General features: G+C 32.6%; 1 protein-coding gene and 1 non-coding gene across 2 annotated transcripts; both read left to right on the top strand.

Moving 5' to 3' along the window:
* Positions 1-5,849: 5,849 nt before the first annotated feature.
* Positions 5,850-5,923, top strand: TRNAI-UAU (transfer RNA isoleucine (anticodon UAU)). The gene has a single exon. It is a non-coding gene; the product is annotated as a tRNA-Ile (tRNA).
* Positions 5,924-9,647: 3,724 nt separating this feature from the next.
* On the top strand, positions 9,648-14,201 carry LOC147549439 (putative MO25-like protein At5g47540). Its single transcript, XM_086666795.1, has 11 exons — positions 9,648-10,188; positions 10,615-10,776; positions 10,922-11,040; positions 12,113-12,187; positions 12,383-12,476; positions 12,692-12,751; positions 12,942-13,010; positions 13,203-13,301; positions 13,419-13,463; positions 13,720-13,822; positions 13,937-14,201. Exons 1-11 carry the CDS (start codon positions 10,066-10,068, stop codon positions 14,008-14,010), a joined length of 1,023 nt encoding a protein of 340 aa, XP_086522921.1. The 5' UTR covers positions 9,648-10,065; the 3' UTR covers positions 14,011-14,201.
* Positions 14,202-14,634: the final 433 nt, after the last annotated feature.

The raw sequence follows: 14,634 nt of genomic DNA, 5'->3' as shown, positions 1-14,634 counted from the left end.
GTCAATTTAGATCTCGACAACGGTGACTGTGTTATGTTAGTAACTAGAAGAGTTCTTTTAACACCTTTTGAGAAGGAAATTTCTCAGCGTCAAAACTTGTTTGTTACAAGGGGTACCGTTTTAGACAAAGTGTGTACTATTATTATTGATAACGGTTGTGTGGAAAATTTAATTTCCGCTAGACTAGTCGATTATTTGGGTATTCCTACGATACCAAAACCACACCCCTATCGAACTGCTTGGATTAAATCTGATACTACTACACGTGTTGACCGTATGTGTACTTTTACTCTTTCGATTGGTTCCGAGTACGTGTCCAATATCACTTGTGATGTTACAAACATGGATTTATGCCATATTATTTTGGGACGACCATGGCAATCGGATGTGGATGCTACTAACCGTGGTCGTTTGAACGTTTATGAATTTCCATGGAATAAGAAGATTGTGACTTTGTTACCAATTGCGGACGGTTCAGAGGAATTACACATCATCCAGGATTCGGTCCGGGACGAACCTTCTGGGGAACGGGGAGCTGATGCAGGAGCATCCGGGCCGGGCCCGCCGACCCGCACATCTATAGCCTAGTCGGCTAGTTTATTAGTTTAGGGAAGTTCTAATTATAGTAGGATTCATAAAGAATCTAGGTTTAGGGAGTTTCTTTATTTCAAGTATTTCTTTTATTTTGGAAAGCCTAGTTTGTGTCTATCTAGGAAAGTTAGTAGTCTATAAAAGGAGGTCTAGTCTTTGTTTATGATTCATATTCAAGAGAAAAATCAATCAAGTTTATAGTTATTTCGAGTTATTTAATCTTTCTTTTATCGTTCTTCGTTTATTTTATTGTTTTCTTTTAAGTGTTTAGACCATTGGTGTTTTGAGCCGAAGGTGGCGTGTTCGAACCCGGCATTATCAATAATAATAGAATTTTATTTTACATCTTTTGATATTCTTTTTCCGAACTTTGATTACATGTTTATTATCAACCTTAATACAGTTTTGTTTTAGGTATCAATTTTTTGAATTGTAAATTAACTAGGCATAACCCCCGCACTACGTGCGGGGGCAATGCCCCTTATGCAATGTGCATGGTTGAGGTAATAAAATCGAAATGGAAACAATTGTCTAACAATAGAAGCAACCTAATATATCATATATAGGTTAAAAATGATTATTAGGGTGTTCAAAATATTTATGTTTTTGATGAAATGTTTGTTGAATGAAATTTGTTTAAGATTAGAATGAAAAAATACCAGCCGAACGCAAGTGCATGAATATCTAGCATTTGTAAAGACTCTCAAAATATGTGGAAGCCAACCTCCATATGGTTGAGAAATTTCTTGATAAAACTTTTTCTCCAATATGTCAAAACTACAACACTGGAAAATTAAATGATAATAACGAGATACAAATCTATCATTAAAAAAATTCATATCCAAAAATAATTCCAACTGAATTTTGGCAGGGATATGTATCTTCAAGGGACATGTATTTGAAGAGATAGGTAGACTGTTATTAGAATAAACAATATGAGTAACGTTTCCATGTCTCATGTCAATTTAGGAAATTGAAGAGGAAGTTACGAAAACAAAATTAATGACTTGAATAAATTAGGAGAAAATTGTTTAAATTCCGAGACTTTGAAACAGATGTCTTGGACAGTGAGGATATATATTCACAAAAATTAAATTGATGCATATAGTTTTTCAATATGTAAAAAATGTGAACGGATTAAAAAACGGATGTCTCGAAGAAAAGTGATGTTTCTTGAGGTAAACGTCGCCATACGATAAAATATTTTCCAGCTTCTTGATAGTGTCATTATCTTGTATAGTTTTCTACTGTTTTAACACCCGAATACCTTAAAGAGATATCTCACAAAGATATTCTAGCTCTCACTCGACTTAACATTTTGTTCCATGTTTAGTTCGATACTCAATCATCCATTAAAAAAAAATTGTTGAAGTTTTAGTTGTAAATACAAGAACTCCATGTAACGAACATGTCGACAAGTGGAGATCATCCATCAAACAAAGAGAGAAACTTCAACTTTAATTAACAAAAGCTTCTCTTGTACTTCAATTTTGTCTTCGCAAGCAAATTTAATTACAGGCAAAGAAACTAACGGTTTTAGATTCTACAAGTTGTTGTGTTCTCAAACTTTATTTCCTCCAAAAATATGAAAATAAGGTTTTATATGGCCTTTCTAATGGGAGGTTCATCAGACGTCCATTGGTAGTTAGTGTGTCAGACTAAAAATTTGTTTATTCTTTACGGTCGACTTTATTCATAAAATACTGCTTTCAGTTTACATTAAGTAATTTCCATGATAGAAATTCACAACAGAAAAAGAGTTATTGTTCAAACTAAGGGTTTCTTCTCGTTCAACATTCCTGGTCAAAAACCTTATATCCATCAACACCCAAATTCCGATTGCATAAGTTCATACACACTATATCTGAATTTCTGATGTTGGTGTCTCAACCAACTCAAAGTTAACAAACATATCTTCGTAATATTATAAACAACAAATATCTAGCACAAAGTAAAATAGTTATCAAACACAATTTTGAAGTTAATGTTAAATTTGGTGGAACTTGCTTGCATGCGAAAATTAGAGCAGAGATTTGGAGGAACACCTTGTTATTGTTCCTACAATTTCATATAGTTTAGGCCAATCTCTTTTCTCAGGTAATGAATGAGCTGCTTTTATGAGAGGCCTCAATTTATAAAATTTTTCGAGCATCTATGGAAATATCATCTGCAATACCAAGCCTAGATATAAATTCACTTAGCCGACTTGGTCGGACTTGGTGTTAGAGCTTGATCGAACTACTCAAATTGTGATTTTTTGGTGCTTCGTTCTTGTTGTTTAGGCTGAAAGCTTGCCTCTTTCGTGAAAAGTATCGGGCATTCTTCCTTTGAAGCTTTAAGTGCATTAAACCTTAATCTCATGTGCTTGCCTTATTCTGGGAGCTGCCCACTTTGATTTGGCAACTTTTAAATCAGTATCTTCCAACAACACGTCAACACAAGACAATGTACTGTTTTCTTAACAAAATATCCCAAGTATAGGATATTTTGGCATTAGTTAGAAAAGGAAGCTTACATGCATAAATTGCTTCATGTGAAAGAGCATAAATACGATTCTTGTCAAAACACTCAAACTGCAGAAACTGAAGATCCCAATGGAAGTAATTAATGTGTAGGAGGAGGAGTCGTGTCAATGTTTCTGATCTATCAAGAAGATAACACTATACCGAAATCTCAAAATGATAATAAGGACCACTAACACGCTAATAGATACCCATCTAGTGTTTAAAACTTTTATGCAAGTCAGAAATTATTAAGCAACACAAACACATAAAGCTCCTACTTTCTTGTCACAGATATGATGGAGATTGAAGAAGCTTAATTTGTTTATTTTCTTACAAAAGCTTGACATCTCAAGAGAGTGTAGCAACTATATATTGTTATTATTTTTCCTTAGTACTTTATTTACCAAGGGAAAATGGAAAATGCAAACATAATCAAACAAAACTAACCTAGTACAAAACCTGTTTTTAAATGATTATCCATATGATACGAGCTAATGTAGTAGCTGAATTCCATTCAATACAAACTAATTACATCTAGGTTGAATTAATAATTTGTTGTTTAGTTTCATTGGTATCAATCCTCTGGTAGCTTTGATTCATTATAGTTTCAACCTCTAGCTTGTGTTCTTATTAGTTGACAATGTACAACAACTAAGCCGATCTTCCAAAAAGCAGTTTGATTTCTACCAAATATAAGTTATACCCATGTGATAAAACATAAAGATATTTTTGATCTAAAAGAATAATTTACCATCTTTTCTAGGGCTTAAATTTTAGAAATGTGAAGAGAAAACTACCAAACCATGTTTTGAGTTACATATTTTAAAGAGAGGAAGAGGAATGGAGGTTTGCAGCGTAGTTGGACCGTTATTTCTTGTTGAGGGGTTGAAGGGTGGGGCGTCTAATTTTACAGTGCATCAAGTCTCCATCAAAGAGTGGGTTTTGAGATTGTAAAGGTCTGAGTTTAATTCTAGGGAAGATGAGAAGGTTACGGAAAAAAAGGAGAATTTTACGGAAGAAGAGAAGAAGGCAAAGAAAAGGAGAAGGCATCTAAGAATATTAATTTGGAGTTTAATTCTAGGGAGGATGAGAAGGTTAGGGAAGAGGAGAAGGCATCTAAGAACATTAACTTTTTCCCAAGATTTCATGTTGGAAAAAAAATGAATGGAGGGATTGATTTGAATGAATAATGTTTGTCCTAGTTATAAATCTATGTGGCAATCTAGTCATCATCAAGGGACATTTATTTTGTCCTACTCATATTGACCTGATTTTGAGTTTAATTCTGGGGAGAATGAGAAGGTTAGGGAAGAGGAGAAGGCATCTAAGAACAATAACTTTTTTCCAAGATTTAATGTGGGAAAGAAAATGGATGGATTGATTTGAATGAATAATGTCCCAGTCATAAATCTATGTGGCAATCTAGTCATCATCTAGGGACATTTATTTTGTCCTAGTCACAAGGATCTGTTTTGTATAATAGATGTTATATTATACGTGTTAGTTCTTACGAATTTTTCTCTTACTTTTTTAAAACAACGCGATTACCTGTTATTCGTTTATAGTTATCTTTTGTAGCTTTTTATTATCTTATTTATTTTTATTTTATATTTTTATTTTTGTATTAGGTATTATCTTGTCTTCATAAAAGTAATAAGTAAATAACGTACAAACAAAAATATTATGATCGCTTAAGTCTTATAGCTTAGTTGGTTGGAGCGTTGGTTTTATGAGCCGAAGGTCGCAGATTTTTTACAGTTCAAGAATTAATTATGTATTTAAATTTGCATTTTAAAACTTGTGGTGAAATTTTCAACTGAGCTTAATATTTTTAGAAATGGTTAGGTGTTGCTATCAATTATAATAGATTTTTATTTTAGATCTTTTGATATATTTTTCTATACTTTGAGTACGTTTTTAGTATCAACCTTTTTATAGTTTTGTTTAGGTATCAACTTTTTAAATTGTATATTAATTTTTTATTTTACGTGTTAGTTCTTACGAGTTTTTTCCCTTGCTTTTCTAAAGCAAGTGATTACCTGTTTTTTATTTATAGTCATTTTTTGTAGCATTTTATTATCTTATTTCTTTTAAGTTTATATTTTTAGGTATCATCTTGTCTTCACAAATGTATTAAGTGAATAACATGATAAATAATCAAATGTCATATTATAAAGATTCATTATTTATTCAAATTTGCTTTTTAAAACTAGTGGTGAAACTTTTAAAAATCTAGAAATGATTAGGTGTTATATTTTAAAAAGTTTAATATTTTTATTAAATTTTGATTACGTTTTTAGTATCAACTTTTTTATAATTTTGTTTAGGTATCAACCTTTTAAATTGTATATTAATTTTTAATTTTACGCTTTGGTTCTTACAAGTGTTTTCTCTTATTCTTCTAAAACAACTTACTTTGTTAATTATATTGCTCCCTTTTTTAGCCTTTTATAATCTTATTTCATTCATGTCTATATTTTTACTTTTTTTACATTAAGTATCATTTTATTCCCACCAACGTAAAGTAAATAACTTAGAAGACAAACAAATATTATCATCCTTTAAATCTCGTATCCCAGTTGGTTGAAGTGTTGGTCTTATGGGCCGAAGGTCGCGAGTTTTAGCCCCGTCGCGAAGTCTCGTAACTCAGTTGGTTAGAGCGTTGGTCTTATGAGTCGAAGATCGAGTTCGATCCCCGTCGGACTAAAAACAAAAGTAATAACTTCTAAAACAAACAAATATTATCATCGTTTAAGTCCCGTAGCTCAGTTGGTTAGAGCGTTGGTCTTATGAGCCGAAGGTCGCGGGTTCGAGCCCCGCCGGGACTAAAATTGTTTTGTTTAAAAATATATTTAATAAATTTATCAATAAGCTTAATATTTTTAGAAATATTTAGATGTTGCTATTAATAATTATAGATTCTTATTTATTAATTTTAATTACACGTCATAGTTCTTACGAGTTTTTTCTTTCTCTTTTATTAAAATCGTAATTGTTTGTTATTTATTCTAGCCTCTAAATATTTTTTTCTCGTTTTATTTTTGCTTTATATTAGGTATCAGTTTGCTTTCACAAAGTAGTAAATGAATAAATTAAGAAAAACTAATAGATACCACCGGAGTCCTGTTACTCAATTAGTCTTATGAACCGAAACTCTCGGGTTCGAGCCCCATGAGGATTAAAATTTCTTACAGTTTATATAGTAATAAATTATTGATTTAAATTCGGGATTTGAAACTAAAGATAGAATTTGTAAATGAGATTAATATTATTAGAACTTGTTAAACACTGCTATCAATACTTTTAGGTTTTTATTTGAGATCTTTTAGTGAACTCTTTCAACTTTGATTACTTTTTGTTAGCATAAATTTTTTTTATATCTTTGTTTAGGTATCAACTGTTAAGTTATAGTTTTACACTTCGGTTGTTATGAGTTTTCTCCTATTTTTATTTAGAAACTGAGATTACCTTCTATTATCTTGGTAAGAATGACAATGTCATTTTGGCAACTTCGTAACATATGTCATTGGTAAGAAGGACAAAAATGTCATTTACCCAATGTATTAGTAAAAGTTTATTTTGCTAAATTTTATGGGTAAAAACGTCATTTTGAACACATATGGAGATAAATATTAAGTTTCTAAGTATCCGAATATATTAAAATATTTTTATTTTGACTTTCCCAAAAACTAATTCCTAGGCGAGAGCAAGGAATTAAAAGTGAACTATTTCATTGAAATATCCTAAGGAATTAAAGCCATGGAATTATACTTCGTATCAAACGGTGGAAATACCTATTTTCATAGAAATTTTTTTTTATTGCCATGGAAATTTTTTTATTTCCATGGAATTATATTTTTAAATTGTTTTGTTTAAAAATATATTTAATAAATTTATCAATAAGCTTAATATTTTTAGAAATATTTAGATGTTGCTATTAATAATTATAGATTCTTATTTATTAATTTTAATTACACGTCATAGTTCTTACGAGTTTTTTCTTTCTCTTTTATTAAAATCGTAATTGTTTGTTATTTATTCTAGCCTCTAAATATTTTTTTCTCGTTTTATTTTTGCTTTATATTAGGTATCAGTTTGCTTTCACAAAGTAGTAAATGAATAAATTAAGAAAAACTAATAGATACCACCGGAGTCCTGTTACTCAATTAGTCTTATGAACCGAAACTCTCGGGTTCGAGCCCCATGAGGATTAAAATTTCTTACAGTTTATATAGTAATAAATTATTGATTTAAATTCGGGATTTGAAACTAAAGATAGAATTTGTAAATGAGATTAATATTATTAGAACTTGTTAAACACTGCTATCAATACTTTTAGGTTTTTATTTGAGATCTTTTAGTGAACTCTTTCAACTTTGATTACTTTTTGTTAGCATAAACTTTTTTTATATCTTTGTTTAGGTATCAACTGTTAAGTTATAGTTTTACACTTCGGTTTTTATGAGTTTTCTCCTATTTTTATTTAGAAACTGAGATTACCTTCTATTATCTTGGTAAGAATGACAATGTCATTTTGGCAACTTCGTAACATATGTCATTGGTAAGAAGGACAAAAATGTCATTTACCCAATGTATTAGTAAAAGTTTATTTTGCTAAATTTTATGGGTAAAAACGTCATTTTGAACACATATGGAGATAAATATTAAGTTTCTAAGTATCCGAATATATTAAAATATTTTTATTTTGACTTTCCCAAAAACTAATTCCTAGGCGAGAGCAAGGAATTAAAAGTGAACTATTTCATTGAAATATCCTAAGGAATTAAAGCCATGGAATTATACTTCGTATCAAACGGTGGAAATACCTATTTTCATAGAAATTTTTTTATTTCCATGGAAATAGGAGATATCAAACACACCCTTAAAGAAAATATCAACTTAAAGTCAATCAAGTTTTAAAGTACTCCCCCCCCCCCCCCCCCCCCCCTTCTCTCTAAATAACCGTTTTTATGGAGAGCAAACCGTTTTGTTTATTGTTTTTCCTCCGGTGAAGGGTTGTCCCTCCGCCGGAATCTCTTCTCTTTTTCTTCTTAGAGGGTCTTGTTTTCGTTACTTGCCATAATCCTTCCTTCCTTCATCAGCATAAAGAAATGTTAAAAAAATTTCACTTTGATCTTTATCAAGAATTTCATCTTCTTTGAATTAGTAACTAACTCCTTTCTCCCTTCTTCATCTAAAAAGAAACATAAATAATTTACTAGAATTTTTTCTTTCTCCCCCTCTCTCTAAGAAACGGGGCGTTCTACACAGAACTTCAACCCATAACTTATGAAAGAAATAGAATCTCTACTTTTCTCAAAAGAAAAAAACGGTTTAAAGAAGAAAATTGTTGTATGCTCTATACTCTGTGCCATTGATGTATGCATGATTATCTACGGATCATCTAGTGATCGTCCTAATGTGTATCATCAGAACTAGGATAATCTTTATAGTATTATCGAACGTTATCAAAGTATGGATATAGATGATCGTGAGAAAAGAAGATTAATTTGTTGCCGATTTCTACGATGAACATATCAAGAAGATTGAAGATGAATTTACTAACTTAAGAGAAAAGAACGATCAAGATTTCAATATTATTAGTATAATATAGTTGGCGGCTCTTTGATGGTGGCGGCGACTTCCCGATAATGGCGGCGGTGGTTCTCTCGGTTGGGGCACTTTTAGTCTAAGTCTAATAATTTTGTCGACCTTTAGGGCCTTTTCATTCTCGATCTTAAGTATCTTTTCATTTTCGACCTTTAGGGTCTTTTCTTTGAGTCTGTGTCTTGTCAATTCCTTTCCCTTCATGAGGCACTTTACGTTCGAACGTTCTGTGTAGAACTTTACTTATGTAACTCTCATGTAGTTCTAAGAGGAATAAGAATTATCTTACCATGTAATAAGATAATTAGCCCCCAACTTTGTGACCAGCTTCTTGCCTAGCCCCCTACTTTATCAAAAATACCTCAGATGCCCCCCTTTTTCAGTTACCGTTATAACTCCGTTAACTAGTCATCACCTCTCTCTCCTCCATGTCATCACCTCTCTCTCCACCTCACCTTCTCGCCACCTCATCATCTTCACCGACGAAGGTCTTCGAACAGACCTAGATCAACCAGATCTAGATCACCAGATCTAGAGAGAGGGGAGAGTAAAAAAACAAATATTTTTTTTGATAAAATAGGAGGCTAGGCAGGAAGCTGGTCACAAAGTTGGGGGCTATTTAGGAAATAACCCCATGTAATATTGTGATTGATTTCACTTATGAATGTGATTATACTAAAAAAGAAAAATTTTAAGTACAATAAGAGAAAAACTCGGAAACTTAAAAAGAATATTAAAAACTGACACTTAAAAGAATGCAATCAAATTCTAAAGGAATTGTTAGAAGATAAAATAATATTTAATTTTATGACCAAACTCTTACTATTAGTTTCGGACCAGACCCCTAAATTGGATAAATTAGAGAATTATGTCTAGTTGGTCAACTTATATAAAATAAAAAAGATCATATAAAAAAAAAAAAAAAAAAAAGACCGACCTACCAATGGATGGGCCGAATTTTGAAATAAGTCGAATCACATGTATTCCGTGGTGGACATCCATGTTGGGTTGTGATGTTGCTGGATAGACATGGATTAATCTTAAAATCTTCCTCTTTCTCGTTCTCTTTCTCGTCGCCAAAAAAAAAAAAAAACCAGTAAAAAAGAAAAACACAAAAACTTGTATATGGGCGTGGTACTACCCTGATTTCAGGGGACAAATCACAAGAAGAAGAAACCAGAGCTCTAACTTGCCCCCCATTTCATCTTCTTCTCAAACCCTAATTTAGATCCTCAATTCTTAAAACAAACTACTTAAATTCTTCAATTAACATTAAATCCAACGAGATCAACCTAGTTACCTGCCCGATCCCATTCCCTACTAGCTTTATCTTCTTCTTCTTCTTCATCTTAACAGAAGAATCATGAAAGGTCTTTTCAAATCTAAGCCTCGTACACCTCCTGAGATCGTTCGACAAACTCGTGACCTCCTTATCCTCATCTCTAACCCCAATTCCGCTGTTCGTGAATCCAAGCGAGAAGAAAAGGTTTAATTTCCTCTCTATTTCTCTCTTTTTTTCCCCAATTTTAATTTGATTCTAGTTTGATTGTTTGCATAATTGTAATTGAATTGGTCTTGCGTTAGATTTATTTTTTTCCTTTCACTTTGGGAATTTTAGGATCTATTTTATTATGTTAAGAGTATTGGTAAATTTTTAAAAATGTAAACTTGAAATGCTTTTGGGGGTAAAGATTTGATTTGGAGAAACCAATTTGGAGTGTTTGGGTTGTTTAATTTGCAGAAACAAATATAAGATTGGGAATGAAGTAAATTTAATAAAGATTTCGGTGATCCGAAAGTATCCCATTTTCGTGATCTATGAAAAGTTTAAGCAACTAATTTTTTGTAGGCTTATCCAAATTTTGTAATTTAGATCAGATCAGGGTTATGATATATTGACATCTTATTGTAGATGGTCGAGTTAAGTAAACACATTCGAGAGTTGAAGTGTATTTTGTATGGGAATAGTGAATGTGAACCAGTCTCTGAAGCTTGTACACAGCTGACTCAAGAGTTTTTTAAAGAAGACACATTACGGCTTCTAATTACCTGTCTTCCGAAATTGAACTTGGAGGTAAGCGTCGTTTACTCGTATTGTGGAAGTATTAACTAATATAAAAAATAACCTGCATTAATTGTCCGATGGATTTGGCGCCTACTTTTTGTTTAGTGAAGCTCGTTGTTTCTATTGATGCTTATTGTGTTGGAATCCTCTTTAGGCACGGAAAGATGCCACTCAAATTGTTGCGAATTTGCAAAGGCAACTGGTTCAGTCACGGTTGATTTCTTCCGACTACTTGGATGCCAACAAGGATCTTATGGATATTTTGCTATCTGGGTAAGCTATTAGTGTTACATTGTTAGAGATTTGGATTTTGCTTGGCTATTAGTCCTAGGAACTTTAATCTATTAAAGTTGAAGTAGCTTATCAAGATACGGGTAGGATTGAGAACAATATGCATTCTTGTTGTGAACACCAGATTTCTTGACATTTATTGCATAGATTTGAATATTATTTTCTATAGCTTACCAAGGAATTAGAGTTTATTATATGAAGAAGTGAATAAACATATTAATCTTCAATTTACAACTTGTTGGTCGAGGCATCGATTCAGTTATTCATGAAATTAAATTTAATAATTGGAAACCTTGCTCTCAGCCATCTTGGTAATATTTTGTATGTTCAGTACGTTGAATTATGGAAACATACCGTTTATTTAGGACTTAACTACATGTTGACTTTGGCATACAACTTTTCTTTTACAATAAATTCGTAAATCACCCACGTCTGTTAGACGTCAAGAAATCCTAATACCTTTTAAAGTATTAAGTGTGCATGAGCTGGGAAACAGTTGTGCTGTGAAAAAAATATTATATTTATTAACTGTTAAATGCAAACGTGAGCAGTTTCTTTCACAAAATTTATACTTTACATGTGAAGATCTCTGTAGAGAAACTAATCAGCTATGTTGAAATATTAAAATGAGAAAGATTTATGTTGGTGGATCGTGCCAGTTTCTTTTATTTTATACTTTGTGTAAAGATCTCTGAAAAGAAACTTATCAGTTATGTTGAAATATTGGAAAGAAAAAAAATATATTGGTAATTGATGCCAGTTTGACTCCATGAGTATGCCAATTTTAAGCTGCATATAACAAATGCTTATACGGCGAAATCAGAATGTAATTGTGCCTTCTGCATTCTGGTGTTCCGAAAAGGAAGGTCATTGGCTCATTTTCCATTTTCTTGATTTCATCAACAAGACAATATTTTCTTCTGATTCATGTTTTGAATGAAAAATGCAAGTTTTACCTAAAATGAGTGCCGATCTTTTACTATTTGGTGCTCCTGTGCATGTTCACCCTTGACTGGTTTCTCGGTATTAACGCATTTATACTTATTGTGTTTAGGTATGACGACACTGACATGGCATTACATTACGGTGCGATGTTGAGGGAATGCATACGTCATCAGTGTGTCGCTAGGTAAGCCTTCCATACATAGTTGTTGAATTAATTACTCTCATGAACATCTTTTTTTGTGTGTGAGGAATAAAGTATTCAATCCAAAATAGGCTTGGCAAGTTCTTGCTGTTCCTGATAAATTCTTAGTTATACTTTGATCGTAATTCCTTCCCTGTTCTTTTCCTTTTGACCAGTCCAATCTTATATGAACCTTAGGTACGTGTTGGAGTCGGAGCAGATGAAGAAGTTCTTCGATTATATTCAGCTCCCGAATTTTGACATTGCTTCAGATGCAGCAGCAACTTTTAAGGTCATGTCTACTGGATAGAACAATTCATATACAATAAATGGCATTTTTTCTACTCTTTGAACTTTAACGACTAAAGCAAGAAAATGCCATAACAAACTATTAAGTTTCATATGCAATTTTGTAAAGTGACAGCAGGTGCCATCATCCTTATGTTTAGAAAGTAATAATGTTTTCTAGATTAATATATGCTCATAAACGTTCTTGATGTATTGCAGGAGCTTCTGACCAGGCATAAATCAACTGTGGCTGAGTTTCTTTCCAAAAATTATGATTGGGTAAATTTGACAAAAAATTCTTTTATACATCGTTATGCTTGTCTCTTATGTCAGCTCTATATTGATATAGATTGTAGTGATACCAGCTCGGGTATTCTAGTCTATCTATTCATTGTTCAGGTCGACTTCTTTTTTACAAACTAATGGTTAAAAATAATGATACAACTCCATCCATTTTCTCTCTGCCCAGTTTTTCGCCGAGTATAACTCAAAGCTGCTTGAATCTTCCAATTACATCACTAGGCGACAAGCTATCAAGGTATCTTTTGTGAACTATCTTTTGAGCAAATAGACTTTGCAGAACGTGATAAGTAGCGAACTGTTAACCTAGAAAAAGAAACAGTGATAGCAGCACTTTTCTTAAAATTGTTTGTGATGCCGTGATATGGTGCGGTAGAAAAATCATATGACGCTGCAAGAATTCGACGATAACCCTCATTTTCTTTTCCAGCTTTTGGGAGACATATTACTAGACCGGTCGAATTCTGGCATTATGATGCGGTATGTGAGCTCAAAGGATAACTTGAGGATCCTAATGAATCTTCTCAGGGTAAGAGCTTCTTTCTGATCTTCATTGATCTTTTTATGTAATTAACGCTCTATTACTCATCTCTCATCATTCTCCAAAATGGGTGTCAGTAAAATTGATTTCTTCACTCATATGCAGGAGTCGAGCAAGAACATCCAGATAGAAGCATTCCATGTCTTCAAGGTATAAACTTTTTATCTTCATGATAATTTCCCTACTGCTGTGGGATTAAGCCTGAAGGGACAAAAAGCAAGGACAAATCTAGGTCTTAAGAATAATCTAGAATTGGTTTCAAGCTCTAGTAAAGCAAACTTACCAACATGATTCAAGAGATCGTTTCTAGATTTTCTCATTTAAAACTTTTAGGGTTTCTAATTCTGACTATTACTTCTATTAAATTGAACTTTTCTTTTTTTTTGCCCCTTATTTCCATCTGCAGCTATTTGCTGCTAATAAAAACAAGCCCCCTGAGATAGTCGGCATACTCGTTACAAATCGAAACAAGCTCCTCCGTTTTTTTGGAGACTTCAACCTTGACAAAGGTAGAAAACTTCTTTCTCATCTCTTGTGGCACTATTCATTCTAGATTGTTTTTGCAACATGAAATGAATCTAGATTGAAATGGGGGAATTTGTTTACTTTTTTATTTTTTGCAGAGGATGAACAATTTGAGGCAGACAAAGCCCAAGTTGTAAAAGAGATTGCTGCCCTAGAATCAACAGCATCTTGAGAAGGATATTGTAACAAATATGTTGGCATTCAACATTGAATTTAATGTAAATTTCAGATTGTTTATTGATAAACCTGTAGATTGTCTCGAGCATGAAAATGTGTTGCACAATTTTTAAGGCAAAGAATTTGACATGTTATTGCCCAAAGGTGTTTATCATCTTGGTCGAATATAGGAATTATTGTGACCAATGGGATGGTGTGGTTTGCTTTCTTGCCCTAATTACATGTAAATTTGCAAAATATTACATTCTGTTGTGATGTTGCATATTAGTTATGTGTTGCCATAGTTTCGATAGTTTGCACTTTCTAGTCCAAGTGTGCGAGTCCAACGGACAAGCATATCAGCTTCCTCATTTTTCCATAGTGAATTCGGATAAACAAAAGCAAACAATAGAAGAGAAAGCGGTTCCAAGTTTGAGGAGCATTCACATGAAGTCTGTGCAAGACCAGTGCTCTTGATCCTGTTTATCAGGGGGCATAATGAGTATTAAAGCTACACTAAGAATATATTCCAAATACCATTATCATACAAGATTTGACTAACTCAGAGATAAGGCATATATGGTCAGGAATATTACTAAAAGCTCTTTTGCGATCAATGATCTTGTGTTGTAATGATCTT

This window comes from Eschscholzia californica, unplaced genomic scaffold (genome assembly GCF_041429995.1).
Source record: "Eschscholzia californica isolate CP2 unplaced genomic scaffold, dmEscCali1.0.p SCAF_3, whole genome shotgun sequence".
Lineage (NCBI taxonomy): Eukaryota > Viridiplantae > Streptophyta > Magnoliopsida > Ranunculales > Papaveraceae > Eschscholzia > Eschscholzia californica.
This window is presented reverse-complemented; position numbering and strand designations above follow the sequence as displayed.